We start from the raw sequence: 25,208 nt of genomic DNA on the forward strand, positions 1-25,208 counted from the left end.
CGGAACGATGAAGAAGAAAAAGCAGGAAGAGAATATAAAGGTGGAAATAAGAGATCGTTGCATAACAATAAGTGAACAGAAACATAAAACACAAATAACTGATGGTAATCAGTGCTGACCTCAACCCCACCCTCCTCATGTGAACAGTGACACGAACAAGATCCAGCACGAATCTGTCCGCCGTTCTCTGTGTGGCTGCGCTAAAGCTGAACGCTAAATGACCATGGGAACATGCTTGAACTCACCCTCATGAGCAGTACGGGTGAAATAAAAAAGGCAATTCATCCAACAGTTGTCAAACACAGACAAACAAAACCCCAAAAATTGACCTCATCTTGGTGCAGGGGCTTACCAAAGCTGCAGATACTCGTCTTGTGGGGACGATTATTATGATTTATATGATAATCAGTCCTAGAAGTGTTTTCTTGAACAAAAACTGTCACTAAAAATGAAAACAAGTCGGTAGATAACAAGGAAATACCTTTTTTTACATGCCTCTGTCATAAGTCTACATCGATTATGTAACAGGACAGTAATCACACACACACACACACACACACACACACACACACACACACACACACACACACACACACATACGAACACACCAGCAACACATGATCAGAGTTCTTTCTCGCCCATCTACCTTACAGTTTTGTACTCCAGGATTGTCCCATTTTTTTGCTTCCGTCTCTCAATAACAGAGACAATCTGGGTCAAAAAACACGGTGTGTGTGCGTGTGTGTGTGTGTGTGTTTGTGTGTGTGTGTGTGGTAGCTGCAGACTAGCTTAGGGTGTCAAAACAGTTACCGAAGTCCTTTTTCCCCAGTTTCTTTCACAATGAGCTGCTTTCCCAAAAGGATCTCTCTCTTTCCCTATCTCTCTCTATTGCGCGCGCACACACACACACACACACACACACACACACACACACGCACACACACACACAAAACCCTAAATGTGTTTTCTAATTAATAAAATATCTTGATTATTCAAATTGCAGTGATTGGCTTTGACCTGTAGAGGGAAACATTACACCCCCTTCGCCCTGTGTTAGTCAGACAGACCCAGGTGCAACAAATAAACTCAGTCCCAAATTATATTGTTATAAAGTCAGGAAGAATTTAACCAAACAAATGAACAATTGCAGCTGTTTTAACTTAAACGAGCTGACTGCTCAGTTTAAAGTCAGGCTGGGAAGAACACATGTTTTTTGTTTGTTTTTGGATTAATTTGTCCCTTGAAGCATGAATATGGAAAAACCATACTTAATTTAGTACTTACTAATCATTCACTTACTTACCAATTGATTATGTACACAGAGATTAAGTAAATAAAACCTCCCTGCATGAGCAGAATAATGTCCAGTCTTTATTGTTGTTGTGGTGTTTCTACCAAACCTACCAATAAAAACAAAAAGGCAGAGAAAATGAATACAAAAAAGATTAAATGCAAAATAAAAGGTTAAATACATGAAAAATAAATAAATGTCAGGCATGATAAATACCATTCCTACGCTTTGCACATGTATTATTATTTCTGTATTGCTACATTTATTTATTTTGATTAAAAACACATGGATAAATTCATAAATGTACATGTAAATACAGAATTAAATAGATAAATATACACATTGATAGATATAGAAGCGCATAAATGAATTCATATTTTTTTCCTTTCTCAAAGTATCTTATTTATATTTCATTTATGCATTTAAAAAATTCATTTCTTCTTATTCTTCTTATAAATGGGGTTAAAGATATATTAGGAACCTCTCCCAGGATCGTTTTGCACTGGGGCGTGCTTGTTACGTGACGACACAGGGGGCGGGGCTTCGCTGAATATTCATCAGCGTGTGGGAGAGACAGTACCGGAGGAGGGACGCTGAGCCGCTGCACTCTCACAGCTGGATGGATAGCGACGTCTGGGCCGAGGAAGATGTGAATTTGGGGCATTTTCAAGTTTGCCACCAAGAGAGTGAGGAGCAGCCGGAGTGTAGCCGGTGTTAGCTTAGCAGCTAGCGGGGGGTGTCAACAACGGCACGCGACAATTAAAACAGCACGCGACAGCCGTTAGAAAAAAAGCTGCTTCGTTTTCATGAGTTAGACTCAGTCCAGAGAAGTTAGCTTCCGTCCAGTGAGCTGCAAACCGACTCAACCGGCCATGATGGAGTCTATTTTAGACAGTTTAACAGCAGAGAAACTCTACCCGTCCGGGGGAGCCAACCTGTTGGACCTGGAGGAACTCAGCGACGGAGACTTCCTCACCAATGTGGTGAGTCACACTCGTAACAGCTAGCTTGTGCATCTTCCAATTTACTCTTAACGACCATTTTTATGTATGTAAATCCCACATTCCCGATGTCTTTCTGCTGGAACCTCACTATCAGTAACTAAACGCACCTCATCTGCCTGTTCCGCCCGGAGCCGGACCTCAGGAGGGCGGTGTCAGATCCTGACTGGCATCCGGGGATCGTCCCCCTTCTTGCGTATATAAGAGGCTAGTTACTGTTTAACCTGTGTGAACGTTGTGCACAGCTGACAGGTGTGTTGCAGCTGTTACCAGCACACCTATAGTTTTGTGTGTGTGTGTGTGTGTGTGTGTGTGTGTGTGTGTTAAGTCTTCATGTCCACTTGAATACACCTGGGGCAGGTAAATCACATGTTACCAGCACAGACCACCAAGCATCTTCGCTTTTATTCTGCAAACCCACAATTTATACAAGGAGTATTTTTAAAGTATAAAAAAGAATGCCAGAAATCTTCTTAATGATCCAGAGGCATTAATGAACATTGCAATGCTCAAGAACTATCAAGCTATATTAAATTCTGCCTTGATTAATTCTATCATTTACTCTCATAAAATGTTGAAATTCTTTTGTGAACTCCAATTGTCTGTGATTTTTGCGACGTTGCGGTGAACAGTAAGGAGTTTAGACTGTGCCATTCACAAAAATATTAAAAGGATTGAAATCAATGAGATGCAACCTGTTGTCACCTATCCTCCGTGAAAAATGAGAGGTTACCAAGGGCAACCGCTGCATGCATCATCCTCTGCAACACCTGAGACATTGCGTCCGCGATTATGGCAGCAACGAGGCCGTGGAGGAGAAAACTGACACTTATTCATGCCCTTTTCTGTCCTTTAACAGTCTAACTGCAAACAGTGGAGTTTCCTCCTTACACCCTATTTCCAAGTGTGTTGCAGGTGTGCAAAAACCAACCCATCTCTGCACTCATGGTGACGGGATGGAGAGCTGCTGCCGCCAAGCACCCATCGAAAAAAAAAAAACACACCAAGCCTGTGATGGTGTCAGCAGAATTCTTCATTTCTCTATCATTCGCTGCTTCTTCTTCTTTTTTCCACTCTGTGCTTCTTCTTTTTTTTTAACCTCTATTTTAGTGAGTCAGTCGAGCAGTCTGCTTGTGGTTTTTAACCCCCCGTCTCTGCTCTAAATAAAGTAGTCCACTAGGCTGGGCTGAACCACCGATGACATGGGAAAAGATGAGTGATTAGCCATAAGGCAGGGTGCAGCCGACACTCTTATTGTCTCAAACATGCGGCTCTGTTGCTGATTGTGATTCACAGTATCAGCAATTTCTATAATCCAGTAAAAAAAAAAAAAAAGATCTGTAAATGTCTCTTTTCCGTGTCTCTCTGAGTTTGCGTTCGTCTCTGTTGATTGCAGCAGGATGTTCGTTTAACTACTCAGTGCTTTCTGCATTATACCCAATTGCAGTATTTATATTATACTCGAGCATATGATTTCTATAAGCATCCTGACCATTAAACATTTTCAAGTAAAGCTGCTAATAGGAGCCCTTAAGCTAGCAAAACAAGCAGTTATTATCAAAAACCACTATTTCTAAGTAGGACCGTGTATTGGCAAGGACCTTACCATCATTATGCCATTTTGTTATGATATATATGATACACATCCACTACTCTACATATTTTGCTGAAAATTTCAATGAAATACAGCTGGAAATACTACTTTCTGTGTACCACCTGGGAAGTCTAAAGATGGCTACGTCACATTGTTATTGTATGATACTGAAATATAACTTCCATATGGGTCCAGATATAATTTTATCACGAAATATTGCAATACAATGTAGTACCCATTCTACGGGCTGGATATATTGTCATGTAGGTGTTCCTGCACTGTCTCACTTTTTGTCTTTATCTGTTATTCATGTTTATAACAGCAGGTTACGTAAAAGTTAGTGTCTATTGCCACACTAAAGTCTTGTCAAGAAGAGGAGTTACAAATAACATTCAGGCTTTACTTCCTGTCTGTGAGACTGAATTGAGGGCTAAACACGTCCAAGGTAAATGTAGCCAATTATGTCGAGAAACAATAATTCTGCTTCTGTAGATAGATTGAACCGGTTTTGTCGGGAGAAGCGCAGGTAAAGGAGGATGTGGTGTGAGGGTAATGTGTGCTGCTGAAGTGTGCCCAAAGCCTCTGACGACTGTTTTCATCATATCTTTGTTCTGCAGCTGGCTAAAACCAGGTGTGAACAGACCACGAGACTCATTTGTTTTTAATAAGATGTGCAGCAGCCGCTCACACACTCGCGTGTTCACATCCTCCAGTAGAGTGTGTGTGTTTATGTGCATGCGCGCTGATAACCAGCCAGGTGCAGAGAGAGTCAGTACAGATAAGAAACAGGAGCTTCTGATTGGGTTCATTTTTATGAGCCAGCTAATATTTTAGCCTATTGTACTCCTCGCCACCAGTGTCAGCGCTCTATTCTCCGCTCTGCCTCGCAGCTCTGCACTCAGAGAACAGCACAAGCAGATTGGCAGCAGTTCTAATTGAAGACATGAGCTGATGATGAGGGATGATAGAGACCGCCGCTGGTCCAGCTGCATGTGTGCATCATGTGCATCAGGCACCATCGTGCGGATGGATTACGTCTGCATGGATCATTCACCCCCCGCTGAGAGGAGGAGAGTCCAGGTTTAGATGGTTAAAAAAGCCTGAGACATTTTTGCCCGCTGATGTCCTTCTCTGATTTGTTTGAGAAAGCCAGTGCGTGTGTAGTAATACTGGACATATGTCAGGGCGCATTCCAGTTAAACATAGGCCAGGAAGCTTTTAACTCGCAACAGAAGACAACTGACGACTATCAGGTCAAAAATCAAAGGAATTGTGAAATAAATTGTTTGCAATATTTTGAGTAGATTTGAGGGGAACACTTTACTGTAAATGGAAATGGAAGTCTAACCCTCACAAAAAAAGTTTAAAATGATTTTGATATCCAAGAGGTGAAAGGTCAACTTCACTGCTTTTCTAACCTGTTGGTTTTCTAGATTACTTCTTTTGTGTGCGGAAAAAGTGGGAAATTCCCATAATAATTCCCGTATTTTTATCCCACCAACAATCCCAATCCCAAATGGGATATTTTCAAACAGCATGTTTTCACTTTTATACAATTTTAAAAAGGTAATTGAGCCTATATATTTTATATTTGGAGCTGTAGAGACACAGCTGTGTCAGTGAGATGGTTCCTTCGATTCAATTCAATTCTACTCTGTGAGAGTTTCACTAAAATTTCTGTGATGAAACTTTTTAGTTGATATCTCAGTTGTACATCTTGTCTCACACACACACCCTCCGTCCTGCATCTCCTTCTCTTTCCTTCTTCCTCCTCCTCCTCCTTCTACCGTGCGTTCTTCGTCTTTTCTATTTTTTTCTCTTCTACTCTCCGTTCAGGCCCTGTACTCCAGCTTTAAAAGGACACACCCATCCCATTTGCATGCTCGCCTCTTATTGGCCAACAAGACGCCAGAAGGAATGCAAGCAGGCATGCAGCAGTGTGTGTGTGTGTGTGTGTGTGTGAAGGAAAAAGTACTGTTTTACTGAGAGCTATAGTATAGTTTACTTGTGTTACAAAACACACACACACACACACACAGAGTAACCACTGCCGTTCAGACTCTCTAAAGCAGTTCAAGTGAAGCCAAATCCAGCCAACCACTACAGCCACACATCACCACAGAACTACAGTAGGGAACGCCACCATGTTTTTCCAACATACAGTTAAAAATATTCACCTGTTTATAAAAGTCACTTCAGTTTAGATTTTTTTTTTTTGTTTGTTTTTAGTCCCCAAAAACTTCATATTCTACCTCTGATGATTTCCAAACATGTTATGTAACAGATGAATCTTTTTGGAAGCTCTGGGGTGTGAAAATGTAATTGTTGCAGTCCAGATGGGGCAAGTGAGTTCAGGACTGTGGGGTTGCTTTTGAGATTAAACATGTGGAAACATGCATGTGTGTGTGTGTGTGTGTGTGTGTGTGTGTTTTTCAAGTGATATTGATGCGCCTTTGTAGAAAAAGTTGCAGAAGGAACAAATTCATGCACCATCCACCCTATGCCAGCTGACTTGAGGCGAGAGGCGGTGCCACCCTGGACGGGGTGCCAGTGTGTCGCCAAATTCATGCACCTTCAATCAAATTACAGTGTGTTGTACATTGTTTGGTTGTCCGTCACCAACTTTATGGAGGAATTAATTCAGGGTTAGTTTTTAAAATTTGAAGTCACGACCAGGAAACATTCAGATCCGCACTTGCAGATGCAGCCTGGTACAAGAATGCAGAATTTCGTACTTTCTCGTACCTTTTGTGTGTTTGTTGTTTTTTTTAAATTTTTTTTTAGCATCACAAAATACATCATTATTTCCGTCTGGCAGCGCTAAACTCATTCGAATTGGACGCCGGCGTGTAATCACAACCAGAAAGTGATTAAAACCAAATCATGATTTGTAGAGAAAAAGAATATATTTTCCTTTGGCGGTTACATAGTGCTGTGAAGAGTTTATGATGGGTTAGCCTAATGCTGTAATGTTCATGCCGTGATGACATCAATCATTCGGCCTGGGACACGCTCCAGTTCATCCCTGTGCTTTCCCTCATTAGGGAAACTTGACAATCCTGCCAAACCTTATTCATTTACTGTATTATGGAGTTGCCGACTACTAGTACTGCTGCTGCTGCTGCTGCTGGAGCGACAGGAACAGCTGATTGACTGGCGAACCGGCGACTTTTTCCTGTCTTGAAGCAGCAGAACGAAGGGGATGTGTTGAGACTCAACTCTCTTAATTACAGAGTCGTTCTCTGCTTTTATATAATTGCCCCTTGCTTTCCTTAATGACACACCGTGGAAATAAGGTGTAAACTACTTTTTTAACACTCTCTTTAATGCCGTTCTTTTCCCGGCATTGAAGGTAATGAGAAGTCGCGGTGGCAGCAGCTGTACCTGCATCTGCACTGAGCTCATTACTGACCGTCCTCAAAATGACTTTTCTGTCTGTGTTTTGCTTCATGTGACCTGCAACTCAGCCTGATAGTTTTAGCGCGATCCTTCCGACAAATAGCGCCAGAACCGTCACCGTCACCGCTCGGTTAGAAAAGCCCCCTTTTATGCTCTTTGGTATCCTAAAATCAGTCCTGGAGGGGTTCCCCCGTGGCTTTAGCCCGTGAACCGCAACCTCAAAGACATGTGTTGCGTGTCATTTTCCTCTCATTCCTCTCCTGTCAGACATTAATAAATCAATCCATTACACCTTGATCATATGAGCTGCAAATCGATACAAAGCCCTCTCCCTCTCTCTCTCCCTCTCTCTCTCTCTCTCTCTCTCTCTCTCTGTGACACTTTGGACATGTGACAGGACAAGGAGGAGGACTTTTGAAGCTGAGGAATTTTTTTTTGGGGAACGTCCAAGAATTTTAATGATGACTTTGACTGTTATCATAACAGGCTGAACGTTCCTGCCGCTGATGGCTGCAGTGCGACAGCGTTTGGCTCCATTTCTGAGATGATACAGTGTAAAGCTGTAAACTACTCATCGGCAGAATTCGTCTTATCAGGGATCCGCGGTGAAGGATCGGACCCTCTTGGTTGATGAATAGAACATTTACAGAATCCTCGCTGGAAGAATTCCTCAAGACTAAACACTCCAGAAACAGTCCTGCCTTGTTGGGCTAATGCAGAACTAACTTTAGAGCACACATAATTGTTTAAATTATTTCCTTTGACCTCTTTAAACATTTCCCCAATTTCACCCACATGCAGGGGGAAAAAAAAGTTTCCTGCGTGTTTATTTTCAGCCTGCCCAGTTTGACCTATATTCCTTAATGGAGCGGCAGACTGGAGTTTATTTAAAGAGAGATTGTTCTAAGACAAGGAACCTCTGTTACTATTTCTCCGTGTGTGTGTGTTCTGTTTATGAATGAGCGAGTGTTCCCAAAGATGGAGTGACTGCACCGAAAACACACACCTATTGAAAAATGTGCAACTTCCTCCTGATTCGCTGTTAAGATGATGAAAATGGAACACAGTTCGCTTGAAGCTTTCATAACACGGCTATTTCTTCATGTGCCATGTGCTTCTGTTATTTTACCCTCCATCTCAATGTGTGTGTGTGTGTGTGTGTGTGTGTGTGTGTGTGTGTGTGTGTGTGTGTGTGTGTGTGTTCCGCTTACGCCATGCGGTTTCATTATACAGCTGCGTGTGTCCCAGACTTTCACCGCACACACACTCTTGACCTCCAAACGACACACACACACTCACACTCACACGCCAAGATAATGATGATGGGTGTGTTAAAGATCCCTCGATTTTAAGAGTAATTTAAGAATACAGCAGAAAAATTACGCCCGTTACTACTGAATAAACACATATTTCGATTTTAAATGCAAGCATTAAAATTTTATTTTGCGTTTCATGTTTGCTTCAAAACATTTCTTTCACTGGTTTCTGCAGCAAACAAGCATGTTTCCCTCCATCTGGAGGTGATTTGTTCTGACATAGTTTAGCTTCTTCAAAAAATGTGCAGCTCCCGCGATTGGCACACTCTCTCTCTCTCTCTCTCTCTCTCTCTCTCTGTCATATTATTTTGATTCATTGTGCGGAGTTTTGTCGCTTGTCGTCACAGCCGCTTCACAACACTGAAGCTTACCAAAAAAAGAAGCTGAAGGAAGAGGCTAAAACACCTCGTAAATCTAAGTTTGTCGCTCTTCGTTAGCGCGGCGGTGTTTGTATTTGCACCACTCACTTTGCCTTCCGCAATAAGACATTTTTTTTTTCACGTTATTTTATTTTTTGGAATTTATGGCTGATTCAATCAAGATTTTCCTGTTTGAGTGTCAACCAATCCATGTATCTGGGTTCATTGTGCATGTTTCCTCAAGACCAGGGTGACTCATGGAGTGTGTGAATGTGCGTTTGAACCAGTGAAATCAGAGCACCATGTTGTCCTAGGCTTCCAGAACACTGTGTCAGCTCAGTGACTCATTCATCCAGACTGAGGATGAATCTATCTGTGTTGTTTAACGCCGTCAGTCTAGGATCTAGGGTTCAGTTTTTGCACAAGCTAATCCTTGCACCGCTTTCTTGTCAGATTTGAGATAGTTAGCCTGCAAGGTGATACAACTTGCAGCCCTTTTTATATCACGTGCATGCATAGATTTGAATGTGCGTCAGCAGCTGTCTATACTCAAGTATGTATGCTACTTTTAAGTAAGATTTAATGAATGAACACTCCAAATTTAAAGAACTACATGCCGCCACATAGAGCAACAGAACTCCCTGTAAATCTGAAATCTCTTCATATTCCCTCCCGCCCCCCTCGCTGTCCAGCCAGAGCACCTGCAGAGCAGCTGCCGAATGAGCATGGACATCATTTACTTCTAAAGGCCAGCGCTGCTCAATTAGTAAATAAAGGAGGCGCTTGTAAGCAGGAAGTTGTCGGTTCAATCCCCAGAGCAGCAGGATAAATCTGGGTGTAACTGAAACAGCAAAAAAACAAACAAGCAAAAAAAACCTGATCAGTTTACTCTGTTCCAAATGTTTCCTGAAAAGAGAGTGGATTTTGCATGAGATATACAGTTTGCCTTGTGTCTCCGTGTTTTCATCTAGCCTTTTGCTGGGGACCAGATGGAGGACTTCAGCAGCGAATTATTCAGCAGTTTCTTCGAGGATCATCTATTAGAGCGACCCCTGCTGGCAGACAGAACTTCACTTTTACACATGGACATAGACAGCAGCCCAGGTACTTTTATTTTTTTTTGGGGGGGGGGGGGGGGGGGAGAGAGTGACCATCATGAAAGGAATATGTATGACACATTTCTCTCACGACAATAAACTTAAATTGTCAAAATAGGAAAAAAACCACGGGAATTTAATCGTGCAGCTCATATATCCTCCCCGTGCTTTGATTAATAATCTGACCTGCCACTTGTTGCCAAATGCTGTCACGGGGATGTTTGCTTTCAAATCATTTAAGGTCCAAAAAGGTCCCCATCTCCATAACGCTCATTCATTTCTAGCCATTTCCTAGGATAACCTCTGCGCATTAGCCAATTGCTCAGCTTCTGGGTAGAAATTAATGCCAATCCCATTACTGGGTTTGTTTTTAAAAGCCAACTCAGCACAGAAACCAACTGTATCGAGTTTTTTTTTTTCTTTCTTTTTTTTTTTTTTCATTTTTCTAAACCACTGACAACTCTGGCTCCTTCCTCCCCGCAGAGGTCAAATTCCATGATTCAAGAGCCAATTTTAGCTGTGGCTTCCAAAAAATCATACTGTTTACCCAGCAGGAATCACGCTGGACTTCCTCTACCTCGTATATAGCAGGTGCTCAGTCTGCGAGGACATCAAGACGATGGCTCAGGCTCCACTTGGCTCAGCCGACACCTGTGGAGGCCCGAGGATCCTGGCTCTAGTGATGCAAGAAGTATTTACCAACAGAAATGTAAAAATACTCCATAACAGGTCAATAAAAAGATCACGCATGACATAACGGATCAATCTGAGGGGTCCTGACATGATTTATGGGCGAGCAAAGAAGAAAAAAAGAGTTCAGCCACAAACATCTGTTTTTAGTTTTAGGACCTTGGCATCTAATTTCTGGTGAGATATTAGATCATATGAACATTTATAGCAATGAAACCGTGTGTGAAGTTTACTGGAGAGGGGAATTTGGTGGAGCTGTAAAATACACACTGTTTTTCAGTTTTTCATCAAAAGTAAGTCAAAGAGGTTTTGGAAAGCATCCAGTTTAACCTCTGACAGTTTTGCTCTGTATTTAAATTATTCTAAATGTTTCCAAGCATGTTAAAACACAAATAAATCTGTCCCTTTGATTCTTCATAGGGCCTCATACAGTCATGAAAAACCTGGAAGTCATTTGAAAAAAGTAATTTTTTGACGACTGGAAAGGCTTTGAGACTAAATAAAGCAAGGAATGTTTGGAAAAGTTGCCGCACAAATACCTGAATATTTGACTTTATGCAGTTTATGGTGCACCCGGCCAGTTGATGTATGCTTGAAAACATTAACATAGGGTTTTTTTCTGTTAATTTTTAAAGTTTTTATATGCGATGATTAACATTTTCACTGCACGTGGTGTAAAAATAATGACAAAATCATGGAATTCAGCCTGATTCTAGGTGCATTTGCTGGTTTTCTTCAGCCGCCACAAACGCTTCACGCTAAATCCAATAAATTGTATTCATGAAGTCAAATGTCCCTCTACATCATCATGCACTTCCTCCATCCTTCAACCCTCCATTTAACTGTGACAACTGAAGCAACCGTATGATGATCAGTAGAGGTTGGCTCCCACTCTTGACTCCTGACTATTCCAGCCTGACACAAATGACAGTGCAGTAAAACATGATGACATTGTCATAAAGTGAATGATAGCACATGAAAAATAAGACCAAGAGTAAATTCCAGGTGCTGCAACCTCCATCTCCACGGAGACCTGCGAGGAGGAGAGACGAGTTCAAACATATGGAGAGAAACCATACATCTGGTCATGTTGTGCCTATGCAGGCACATCAGAAAATCACCCGCAGATTTCATTTTAGAAGATGAAACTGTTATCATGAGGGATTAAATAAATCGGGGGGGAAAAAAATTCACTTTCAACTTTTCAACTTTGCTGTTTTCCAGCAGACGCCACTCCCTTTCTCGCTCAAATGACACTCTCTCTCTGCCTCCGTCTCTCTCCAGGCCGAAAAAAAAGAAGCATTTACACAGTAACACACACCTGTATAAATAATAATGTAAAAAAAAAAAAAAAAAAAGCATTTCTTTAAAAGATGAATGAAGACAGCAATGTTGTGTTTTCCATGTCTGACAAGAATTTTTTTTTTAAAATTCTTTAATTCTCACAGATATTCAAGCAGAGCACAGCTACTCTTTGAGTGAAGACTCCGCCCCCCAGAGTCCAGCCCTGTCAATTAAAATGGACCAAGAGTCTGGTAGGTCATATTTTCATGGTTTCCTTTCCAGATGGGAATTTATGACTGTTTTGCAAGTGGGTTTGTGTTTTTAGTCTGGTCTATCTGTCGGTCTGTTGTAAAGTTGAACGCAAAAGAAGCCAACTTTAGTGGAATATCCTCCATATTTCCCTCTCTTCCTTCTCCGTCTCTTCTTCTACCTGTCTTTTTCTGTGGTTCATCCATCTGTCTGTCTGTCTTTGAGCTCCTCTTTTCTCCGTTTGTCCCGGGGATCCTTCTGTCTGAGCAGCAGGATCCCAGTCGGAGCAGTTTTTTCCCCCAGCTAAGCCCTGCCTACCTAACACACATGCGCACACACAAACACACACACATACACACACACACACACACTACGCTATGACAAGCATATGGTTTTGAGTCTGCAGCCTTAGCCAAAGCCAGCGGAAACTCTCTTTCTCTGTTCTGACAGGTTATCTCTCTCTCTCTCTCTCTCTCTCTCTCTCTCTCCCCCCCCCTTTAATCCAATTAAATCAGTGTAATGGTAAGAATATCAGATTACCTGCTGTGCCAAAATACCACAACGAGCAGAAAAAGACTCAGAAGATCAGTTATTTTTGTTACAGTTGGTTCATAACTGTCATCTCAGGTCACATATGGAACATTTATATTGTATTCAACACAAGCGTCATACAGGTTGGAATCTTTTATGCAGCCTGTTCAATTTTTGTTTGAATTTTCTTAGCTCTATTTGCATTGTGATGTCAGCATCAGAGCAAACACTGAGTGTGCTGCTTATGTCTTTACTGCTCGCTGCGTTCGTCTTATCTGCAGACGTAGCTGCCGCGTTTTGTTCTGAAAAAAACGAAAACATTTCGACACACAGATGGACTGTTGGCGGCCGTATTTGGAAGTAATTGTAAGCGACCGAGATGTTGATAGCACATCAAGGATGGACTCAGCTTTGATGAGTTCATGGTTAGTTCCAGTCAGCAAAGCGTAGTAATACAGCAGAGGTGAAGGGGCGAGGTGGTCATGATGAGTCAGGTAAATTAAGCACGTAGTGATCCAACGCGTCGTTGACCTTTAACACGTCTGAATGAAGCGATTTGTCAGTGTTTGATATGTTCCTTTGAACAAGCAGTGACAGCTTTTTCGAGTAGTGCAATTATCAGCTTACTGAGCAAGATCCTGCAAAAGCTTTTTAACAGCATGTTCTAGCCGTGCTGCAGCTTCCAGGCCCCACCGTATTAACAAAAGTTTTTTTATTGTACTTAAGTTTAGTTGGGGAAAAAAAAGGACAGAAAGCATTTGTACATTAATTTTCTCACGGAATGAAAAGGCGGGTGCACTAGATTTAACAGATAGCTAATATCCCTCATGGTCGTGTAGCACGTCACAACACTGAACCATTAGAAAAGCCAGAACATTTTTGGAAAAGTTTTGAAAATCAGCTTCATAAACACCTGCATATTAGCATATAGCTTTGCTTTTACCTTAATATAAGATTGGTCAAACATCTTTGAGTGTCCAGGGTGTACCGGGCCTCTCGCCCAATATCAGCTGGGAAAGACTCCACCCCCCCAACCCAACCCGCTAGCCTTAATGGATAAGCAGTATAGAAAATGGATGTATGGATCTTTGTGTTCCCACAAACTTCCAGTACACACAGCTCAAGGGTTGGTTCTCATCTGGCTCCGTATTAGGGCTACACAATAATCAGGAACAAAAGCTTCTGGCCATTTTCAAAATATGGGTTAAATATTTCTGCATCAGTCTGATACTATACAGCGTAATCAGAATGAATTGTCACAGAGGCATCCAAAGATCGTGGAAAAGTTATGGAAATTTACTGGCAAAAATGCTTCTGAAACCTGCAAAAAAAATATCTTCCAAACGTCTCGTTTCAATGCCTTTCTCAACCAAAACCAAACATCTGTTGAACATTCATCCAACTAAAAACATTTCCAACAATTTGAACACATCAAGCTGATTTTCAAATTTAGATCTTTCAGAGATTAAATTAGCCAGAACTGTGTAGTAGCCTCGCTAGCTTCCAAGTAGCACATTTCATATCATACTACAAATGCTAGCTTGATGATATCCTGAACCTCACCTGTACTACCTGTTGGTTTTCTCTTTTATCCAACCATGTGAGCACAATATATATATACTTAAAATAGTGAAATAAGAATAATAACTGTTGCATTTTGAACTGCAGTTAGAGAGAAAAGTACATCACTGTAATATTTCTGCTGACATGAACAGAATGAACAACAGCAGCCTGGAGGTCATCTCCACTCTTTTCCAATATGTTGGTTTCTATGTTTTATGCCGCTCACCACAAAAATCCACATATTGATACTTAAAGTCAAGTTTTCAACTGGGCTGCCTCCTTTTTCCCTCTCTCCGTCTCCTTCTCTTGGCCTGTGGTCCTGCTGCTGCTGTTTTCCAGTCAAAGAGAAAGCTGTGTGTGTTTTTACTGCCACTCCTACCGCGCCGCGCCAGCTATTGCTTTAATACAGCTGCCGTCCCGCTGACATCAAACACAGTCACCGCGTCTCCTCCATTAACACCCCCAGCCTCTCAACATTAAGGACGTCTCACCTGAGTACATTCATTATCCACATATAAGGCTGGCAGGTCTGCAGGTTGAAGCGACCTTAGTGTCATCCAATCTTTGAGGAATACGCCAGAAGAGAAGTGCGGCTAACACCCAATAGATTTTTTCATCAAAAATAACGGGCCTCCGATCAGGCGCTGGTTTAACGAGGAGACAGGGCTTAACAAGGCTCAGGCAGGCAGCGGGGCAGCTCATTAGGAGGGTCCTACATGTCGAGAGGGAGGAGGGAGTTACCCTAAAACTACATTCAAGTGCTACTGGGCTTCTGAGTTCAGGTGTCTCAGCAAAAAGTCTTAGTTATTATCTCCTCATGATATGATAGTATATTTTCTATTTTTCACAGCTGCGACAAATACATGAATTAATTGAACATGTTGCTCCTCTCAGTACGTTAAAAATGAGGAATTTAATGTAATGACCCAGTTTTTTTGATTTATCTATGTAAATTTCCAAGCAAAAACAAGCAGCTTTTCCCGATTTATGACATTTCAACCTGAATATGTGAGGAAATAATAATCGGCTGACATTTGAATACACCAAACTATAAGTCAGTGAATCAAGAAAATCGTCTACAGGTGGATTATAATAACTCCGGCACACAATTATTCTTTGAGCTAAATTGAAGAGAATTTCTCTCTTTTTTCTTTTTCTTTTTTTTACCTCAGCAGTGTTCAGGGATATGGCTACAAACGACAGGCAACCCCTTTCACTCCAAACAGCTTGTAAAATTCAGAACATTTTACCAGAGCAATGTTGCTAGGAAACCAGGTGATTAAAATGGTGTTCTCCCCTCGTAACACACACACAAACACACACACACACACACACACACACACACACACACACACACACACACACACACAGATGTGCATACAGCAACACAGCAGTCCTGGTCTTGTTAAACTTCTCTTTTTCTTACACCACGGGAGCATTTTGTGTGTGTGACAAGCATCAAAGGCCTGTTCATGTCCGATAGTGTAATTACCTTTACATTCCGCCTCTAAAAAAGTTACTGAACGAATGTTCCCGACTTTCATTTAATGAGATTTCCTTGGACGGGAGCCTAATTAGCTCACCTAATTCAAACCACACCTAGCTCATGTGAGCAATAAATAAAAGAAAATGATGCATCAATCCAAAATCTGTCAAGAGAGGAACTCCCCAGCATCAAGTTAGCCTACAATTCCCATAAATCCTTACTTCCTTTCAACTCCTCACCTCTAGTTTATACAGCACTGTGTGAAAGGTTTAAAAGTGTCAAATTCAATCTCTCCTCAGATTTGACAAAGCTCCTCCAGAGCCACAGAACTTTACACACCAGTGGAAGTGCTCCTTTAAAGCCAACGAAAGAGGAAAATACTAAATGGAGAGCTCTCTAAGAGACCGGCCACCTAGCGAGAATCCTTTGGATTATGCAATTCTCTTGATCGAAACATCTGAGTTAAGTTAGCTGGATATTTTGCCTGCCTGGTGAAATCTGGAATTCACCAAATCTGGAGCACGAACAATTACTCTATGTGTTTTCTGTTGTTTTTTTGTTTTTTGCTCAGTTCAATTAAGCAACTGAGTAAATATCCTGTTTAAACTCCAAAAATGAACACTTTCCAATAATGAATTAATAGCTTTGTAGCAACATTTTCTGGTTGAAGCTCCTTCCATGCGATTATTTGATGACCGATAAGAACAACAAATGTACCTGCCATGAACTCTTCTGCAGCCAAGCTGACTAACCAGCAGTACCTGTGAGATCCACAGCGTGTTTGTCGACTCTCTCAATTATGTGTATTTTTGTTTAAAGTGGGCGACAGCAGACACAGTTGCTGGTTCAGCCCATCTTTTATTTCAGGGTAGATACACACTCGCTGGGGACAAATTATGCCCCACGGTTGCCAGAGCGCCGCCGTCCAGCAGTCTGTAATAACCAGGCTCCACAGGAAGTGCTCCAGTGTTTTGGGGGAAACTCTTTGAAAGGAGGATTTATAAGCTACCAGTTACTTCCCATTGGAGGACCTACAGCGAAGGAGAAATCTGGTCATCTGGGTGATGATGTCATCTGTATGTAGAAGAAAATGTAATACTTTCCCATGTTTTTAAATATTTTTTATAGAGTTTGAATGGAGTTTCAGTCAGGATTTGTCAGCCATCCTGGTGAAACAAGAGGAGCCTGATGTGGGTCAAAGGACAGATCCCCAGCCTCTGGAAGGCCCACCTCTTATATTAAACCCCGCCCCTCCACGCAGAGGATCGCCATGGAAACACACGGTTAGCATCCAACCGGGCTGTCTCACTATATTAGAGGTAGCCTTGCTGTTGGTGTGAAAAACATGAACGTGTTTGTGTGCAGGAGTGCAGTCAAGACGAGGCCAAGCCAGTCGCTATAAAAGATGAACCCAGAGAGGTTGGACAGTACCTCAGCCTGCCCAGTGGTACGTGCTCACAAACACTTGTGCACGTGCGCGCAAACACACACACATACACTCTCACACACACATACACACACACGGGAAAGCACAGTTTTCCTTACGATGACACCGTTAAACCCAAAGCACTAATCCAACACCCTGCTCTTCTTCAGACGACGCTCTCCAGCTCCCTCCCACCCCTCCCAGCAGTAACCACGGTGACAGCGACGGCTCCCTGCCCCCCTCCTCCCCACACCTCCCTCTGCCTCCGTCTTCCCCTCAGCCACAACAGAGGCCAGGTGGACGCGCCTCCTCGTCCTCCTGCTCCTCCTCCTCCTCCTCCTCCACTGCCATCTCCTCCTCACCTCTCCTCACTGCACCACACGTTAGTACACACCTCTGCTCCTCTCTCTGCTACTGCCTGCAAGTCGAACCATACTAGACGTAACCCCAGACACACATCGAGGGTTGTGAATATCGATGCTTGTTCGGTTGTGCAGAAGCTGCAGGGCTCAGGACCCCTGATGCTGACGGAAGAAGAGAAGAGGACGCTGGTTGCTGAGGGTTACCCAGTACCTAACAAACTTCCTCTCACCAAGAGTGAGGAGAAGGCACTGAAGAGAGTCCGACGAAAGATCAAAAATAAGGTGTGCAAGAATCCGCTAGTTTGCACATGAAGGCAAACTAGCTGTAGCGATAGCATTTCAGCTGTTCTCAGATGATTGAGCAGCTTTACAGTCAGTGACAGTCATTTAATCCTTGATGTGAAGCAGAGCGGAAAAGTTTCACTTCAGTGGTAGCGTTTCTCAGCAGGCTCAGCAAAACTGAAACAGAAATATATTTTACTTTTCTTTTCTTACTTTTACTTCTTCTTTACTTCTTTCTTACTTTTTTTTTTTTTTTTTGATTAATGATAATGATAGTTTTTTGGGTTTTTTTTTTTTTCCAAAAACCAGATCTCAGCTCAAGAGAGTCGGAGGAAGAAGAAAGAGTACGTGGAATGTCTGGAGAAAAAGTAAGGCTTGGAAAAAGAAAAGTCTTTTTATTTGTGTTTTTAACCATACCCCCCCCCCCCACCCCCACATGATCCTGATATTACGGTAAATGTATGAGTAAGTCAAGACCGTTTGCTGTGGCATTTAGAATTCAAGCTCATGCAGAACAGTTTGCCTTAATTAAATGAATGGATTTAAAGTCAGGCTCTGCAATCTCAACCTTTCACGTCCCTCAGCCGTTCATTGCATAGAAACAGCCTCCAGAAAGATGAAGTGTCCCTGTTATAGAAAACAACTTTCCAGAAAAGCTGCTGCAACTTTCCCACCAAGTTGTATCGTGGCTAAAGGGCACTGGGCAGCCATGTTAGCAAGCAGCAGTCTCCCTGGGTGAAATTGAATTAGAGGCCTTTGTAGACATATTTGCGTGCCTTTATGCATCAAAGGCAAACAAGAAAAAGGAAAAAAAAAAAAGAAAAAAGAAAAATGCAACTGGCCAAAGAGAGAGAAGTTGTGTAATTCTGAAGTGCGCTTGGCAGTAGAAGTTAAGAGCCAGCTGTTTGTATTCAAAGATTTTCCCAGCTGGTTTGGAAGCGACTCTGGTAACAGACAAAAGAGTTGTGCAGATTAAGCTCGAGGCAGCACACTAGCCATCTTCAACTGGCTTCAAGTCTGGGGATTTTTCAACAGTCAAGTCAGATTTGGATGAAATCCAGGTAGTCAATTACAGGACATACAAATAAAAGACAATCTGTCATTTGTTATTCTGTCCGTGCTTTGCTCCGGTGACCTGCCTTCCTTCTCTCTGTCCCTGGTGAAGAGAGAGAAAGATGAAAATGTAGGCATCCTAGCAACAAGTAAATCTAATTGCCCTATGAATCCCATTAGAGGAGAGCAAGAGTTGAGACCTTGTACGAGTTCATTTAAATGAATTAGCACATCCAGCGCACAGAGAGAGGTAAACGGAGGTTCATCAAAACAGACTTTACATCCTCTTTGGACACGAGGACAGGATTACTGCGTGATCCCTCAGAAGGGAAACAGCAGGGCGACTCGCTGAATGGAAAGCGTATGTGTTGAATGAGCCACGTTAAATCCAAACATAAGAGCAGATCAGGAGGATTAGGAGACAAGTACCAGAGTTTGATAATGGCGATAAATAGGATTAGCCCATGATGAGAGAGCAAAGGGAAGGAGACGGGGGTGTAGCATCTCTCGTCCCCCATGTCTTTCTTCATGCTGTGCTCCCATTTATGGATTGTTTGCCGCAAATGTCAACATTCAGTCAAACATGCTCAAAAGTAGACATTTGGAAAGTTTCTGACAAGAAAAAAAATGATTAAAAAAACTCCAGTCCATCTTACCAAATCAAGAAATTGTTCCCTAAATGGCGTTACTTTACAGCCGCAAGTTGCGCGTTCTCTCCAGCGTAGCGTCAGCTTGACAGCAGGACGGAAGCATTCAGAGGAGGAGTAAATGTACGTGCAGAGCAAAGAGGTTAACATCAATCTGTTTGTGTGCATCAGGGTCGAGAGCTACACGTCAGAAAACAGCGACCTGTGGAGAAAAGTCGAAAACCTGGAGACCGCCAACAGGTGAGACTGATTGCCAGCGCTGAATTTGAGGAGAAAATGACTGAATAAATGAACCGTTCATGCGGCAAGATCATTGTTGTTTTTTTTTATTATTTGCTGCGAGCTGAAGGTGAAATTTCGTTTGTTAAATGTCCTGGAAAATTCTCATGAAAATGCAACATCTTCGCTAGAGATTATTGGGGGAAACATGTTGAGTTTTTGCCGCTGACGTTCTTATAATGATGTTTGGATGCTTCCGCAGTGATTTTTTTTTTTTTTTTTTCAAAGAATGCGGCGTGATAAACTGTGAGTGGAGTGATTTGTGTCGCAGCATTGCCGGAGAAACTCGATCTCATCTTTCTCCAGTCGTTCCTGGAGGGAAAAAAAACAAAAAACAATTAGAAGTGCAAGGAGCAAAATGACTGAGTGTGCAGTCTTCGGGAAGGAAAGATGGATTCTCACACACATTCTGGTTTTTATGAAGGTTTTGCAGTATAAAGGCAACTTTACCGAGTCTAAACAGGAATTAAAATTCAGCCTCACCGAGCTCCGTGCGTCTCCCCTGTTATTATAACAATATGAAACCAATATGCTATTATCCTGGAGTGTGGGGGGAGATGGGTGGGTGGGTGTGGCGGGTTGAGAGCTGAGGTGGGGTCTGCCTGTGGCCTGCCTCAGTCTGTCATTAAAGCTGCGAGCTAACAGTAGCTTTCATCATGGAAGGCAAACCCCCCTCCTCCTCCTCTCCTCCCTTCCCACCACAACTGATGAAAGCACCACAGAGGAACAATGAGTTGGCACAAATTGGGAAACATGAGTCAGCACAGGAACCCACAAAGCGGCGGGTCTAAAAAAAAAAAAAAAAAGAAAAGAAAATCTTTAAAAATGAAAGGTTTATATTTAAGCTTCTGGTTGCTAAAAGAGACTTCTATGCACTTATTAGTGGTCACTGTCTATGTCGGTTGCTTCTGCGTCCACTCCGTCTCACACAGTTCCTGCTGCTGCTTTATTAGCAACACAAGGATAATCTGAGATTAATCTTTGCTATCCATGCTTTAATCCAAGGCAGATTTAGCACCCAATTAGCATCGCTTTAGCTTTATATAAGAGTGATCAGCTTCAGATTATTTATGTTTCATAATGACTTCCATGTGTCTATATTTGGACTCACTCATCAAGCAGTTGCAGCTTGTTAGAAGTTTATTTAAAGCAGTAAATCATTGTGGTTTGACATCAAAGAGCGAGTGATGCTGGTCACTGTCATGCCCTACGAGTGGATTACCTCAGCCTGCAGCGCTACATTTGGGTCACGCAGTGGGTTTTTTATTTGTGGGAGAGCGTTAGATGTCCCACTAGACTGGGCACCAACCCCTCCAGCTGAATATTCAAGTGTCAATTTGATGGGATGCTTCACTTCCTGGCTGATTGAAAAGGTCATGTGCTTGCTGGAAGTCTCTCTGTCTGCCTCTCTGTCGCCCTGCAGTGGTCAGAGCGTGTCCTTACACCCCCTGACAGCTCATACCATCAGAACCCTGCTCTCCAGGTCCCACTGACACACTGTTTTCTAGTGGTTTTACCGGTGCGCTCCAGCCAAACTCCACGCTTCTACTTAGTCTGGCTAAATGTGGAGCTTGAAGTTGACTTGAAAATTGAACTGACCTCATATCTAAACAATAGAACCAATCTAGTTGGACATTTTTAGGTGAAATAAACTAGCATGTGAGCGCATGTTTGGAACTTTCATGTGGATTTTTCATGGGTTTACATGTGCAGAGTACACTGTACTTAGTGGTGGGTGGAGCTTTAAACCATGTAAGTGTGTTTGAGTGGACAAAAACATATTGATGATAGAACAAATGTAGAGTTTTCACCTGCCTACAAGGGCTTTTAATGTGCTCGAGTTACCACAGAGGCCTGGAGTGGCCATAAAGAGAAAAATATAGTGTAACTTACCTGCAGTTGAGGTTTTATTGTCATTTTTCTAAGGCCAACATATGATCTCTTTAAAAAATACACACACACACACACACATATATATATAATGTATGTGTGCGTGTGTGAATTGACCATTGAACATGTAATAATACCTGAGTAAAAATATTAAACACACACATTGTCTATATAGTGACATTTCTTGTCCATATATGGTAAAATGTCCTTGCCGTCAAGACTTATAGAGGGATTAAGACCAACAAGACCATCAGTTTAGAGGTCAGAGCCAGGCAAGCCTGTTTCCTGCTTGAGCAACACGCTAAGCTAGGCTAAACACACCTTGGACCTATTTTTTTCTTGACACCTAAAATTCTGGGCAAAGACGATCAACTAGCACGACCCACCGCTCCGTCGGCTCTACGTTCCTGACGGTGTACAATGATGATGGTTGACTGGTGCTGATTAAAACTACAATGTAAACGTGTTTGTTTTGGTTTTCCTCTGCATCCCCTGGTGTCTGTGCATGTGAAAATATGTCCTGTTGCTGTTTAATCTCTTTCTCTGTCTCTCTCTTTCGTCAGGTCTCTCCTACAGCAGCTCCAGAAACTTCAGTCGTTGATTTCAGGGAAAGTTGTCCCCCGCTCTTGTAAAATGGCCTCGACTCAAACAGGCACATGCCTCATGGTAAACACACGTCTTCATTCACATTCACTAGACTTTGGCTTCTATCCCTGAGATGCTGATAGTTTTCTCTTCTCGGCACAGATGATGGCCCTGTGTTTTGTCCTGGTGTTGGGCTCCCTCTCTCCCTGCCTCTCTCCGCTCTCCCTTGTCACCCACAGCTCCTCGTTGTCCTCCTCATCCTCCCCCTCCCCTCCCTCTCCACCGTCAGCGGACCTCTACACCACCAGTCGGGGTAGGTGGGCCAAAAAAAAGGGATCAAAACCGTAGTGCTTTTCATAGTAGCATTTCAAAATAAAAGCCCGTGAGGAGGAAGGATGGCACCTCATCTGTCATGTGTCAGCGACTTGGGTCACATCTTAAAATGCTTTTTAAATGATTTTTCACTGCATTCCACTTTTCTATAAATTCACTTCCTGGAACCACTTTCCCTTGGGAAAACCCAGAGGCTGGGCTGTCATCATGCTAAGTACCAGTGCATTCTGCCAACAACCAGCCTCCCACTGGTGTGGGAAAAGGTCTGCTAGGGGTTGTCAAGCACTCCTCTAGTGGTTAAAGTCCGACTAGCGCCCCTTAAAGCAACTGTCGCAAGAGAATAAAAGTGTGTGTGTTTGTGTGTGCGTGTGTTACAGTCCGCTCCCGCAGCCTGCTCTTCTATGATGAAGAAGCGCCACTGGAGGAGAGCTCAGTGACCTCAGAGGCAGCGCGGCCCCAGTCAGAAGGCCTCATCCAGACGAGCCGCTACACAGCTGACGCCCACAGCAACAAGACCACTGGGCCCGAGTCAGACCGCCGGTACCAACACTCACACACTTGTTCTCCATGTGAAACAACTCTTCCTCTCATTAACTTCCTCTTCTTCTTCTTCCCAGAGAAACCAACCCAGAGGGAGCGCCAGAGTTTTTCTGACAAACAGCCTGACCCCTTCCTCACCCCGACCCCTACAAGAGCTCTGAAGCTTCAAGACTGCTGCGGGTGTGTTTGACACTCACCCCGTCTCTACAACTGGACCGAAGCCTGTGGCTCCATCAGTCTCTCAGCCAGTCCTTCAACCCTCCATCATCACCATCATCATCATCATCATCACCTTCACTGCAGTAGTCCGTCCTCCTGCGTGTAACTAGAGCTCCACGTCTCTGCTTCAACAGGCGCTTCTACCTAACCCACCTGATTTGAAAACAACCCATCCCTAAAACACTTCCGACCTAAAAACGCTCTCCGCCCCCACGACTTTCCCTCCAAAAGAAAAGCAGCGTAGCGTTAAAATAGTGCCTCTGTATTTCTTATTACATCATCATACCCCATTGAACGTTTGGCCATGTTTAATGTTATATTTTAATATCAGGAAAAGCAGAAGAGACCCCCATTAATCACGCAGGGTACGTGCGAGTACGATCGACCTTCACCGGGGTCGTTAGCACCACGCATATTTCATGAACCGTCTCATTCAAGTGCCTTCCACTGACCTGGCCTTAACACTTAGAACCACAGACCCAGAAATAGAACGAGAAGCGTGTTCTACTCTCGCGGTCATGCCACTGATTATGAACTAGATCGGATCAACTTTTTCCTCAAATGGTTTATTTTAGGGGCTAATCAACAAAAAAATGAACGTCGGAGCGAACGCCCACCTCCAAAATCCACTTTAGGAGGAGACCACACCCACAAACTGTTACGGGGGTTCTGACAGAGGTCGGGGAAACACGACTAAAGTATTTTTATGGAATTTAAAATTGTGTATATATATAATATATTTGCAGCATCAAAAAAAAGAGCATATTTAATTTATGCAACAAAAAAAAAAATGAACGTACTGAACCTGTTTTATCTTGTTTTTTAAATAATATTAACAAAACTTAAAAAAAAAAAATTTACAACTGAATCCCTACATAATATATTCTGAGCATTTGAAAAAAAAAGCATATTTATTTTATGCGACAAAAAAAAATTAAATCACCTGTTGCGTTTTGACGTTTAGGATGAAGATTCTCACGATATTGTGTAGTTTACATGCTTGTGTCTTTTTTGCTGTAATACAGTATGTTGCACTGCTGTCGCATGGAACGACCTCCCACTTCGCATTTGTTCTTTTGTTTCGATGGGGACTAAAAAAAATAAATTAATTAAAAAATGTATTCGTGGTAAACCGACCGCAAAATTTCAGGCATTTGACAGTAGATGGGTTCCAGCAGCGGATCCTAAACGTGCTCATGTGACAGCAGTGTGTGTTGTATTTATTGCTGTTTTGTAGAAAGTGTGTATATATTGATGAAGCCGTTCCAGGATATAAAAGCACCACTAGCATTGTTCCAAGAAACGCCGGGACATCTCCTCAAACAACGGAGGAGGAGGTGGGGGGGGGGGGTACAAAAAAAAAGATGCTCCTCTGCAAAACAAATTCAAATCAATCATTCACATTAAGATATACTGACAAGAGTCCTTAAAAAGCACTCAGATACCGATTCCTGAAGCCCGCTTCATCTCTTTGTGTCCCTCGTGCTCAAGGTTTTGTTGTGTTTTTTTTTTTTTTTTGGTTCATCATCCGCAACATCATGTGACTGCAGCCGTTGCACAATCATCCCGTCATTCTAACCCCTCCATGTAAATAAGTAATGGCAACTTCCTGTGCAGTTGTAAATAAGGGCCTTGTTTTTGTATTGTGACCGATGTTTTAACCTGTGGAATCGTGTGTGTGTGTGTGTGTGTGTGTGTGAGTGCGCGCGCGCGTGTGGGGGGTTTAAAAAAA

At 42.6% G+C, this 25,208-nt stretch overlaps 1 protein-coding gene across 1 annotated transcript; it reads left to right on the top strand.

The window, feature by feature from the left end:
• Positions 1–1,833: 1,833 nt before the first annotated feature.
• creb3l1 (cAMP responsive element binding protein 3-like 1) lies at positions 1,834–25,010 on the top strand. Its single transcript, XM_086186814.1, has 13 exons — positions 1,834–2,274; positions 9,932–10,064; positions 12,196–12,282; positions 16,989–17,143; positions 17,226–17,307; positions 17,457–17,668; positions 17,784–17,930; positions 18,240–18,298; positions 19,802–19,870; positions 22,363–22,465; positions 22,547–22,697; positions 23,095–23,257; positions 23,335–25,010. The coding sequence occupies exons 1-13, from the start codon at positions 2,164–2,166 to the stop codon at positions 23,369–23,371; spliced, it is 1,509 nt and encodes a 502-aa protein (XP_086042940.1). The 5' UTR covers positions 1,834–2,163; the 3' UTR covers positions 23,372–25,010.
• The last annotated feature ends 198 nt before the right edge of the window (positions 25,011–25,208 follow it).

This window comes from Aulostomus chinensis, chromosome 1, assembly GCF_037954235.1.
Source record: "Aulostomus chinensis isolate RoL2024-O1b breed Wild chromosome 1, RoL_Achi_v1.0, whole genome shotgun sequence".
NCBI lineage: Eukaryota > Metazoa > Chordata > Actinopteri > Syngnathiformes > Aulostomidae > Aulostomus > Aulostomus chinensis.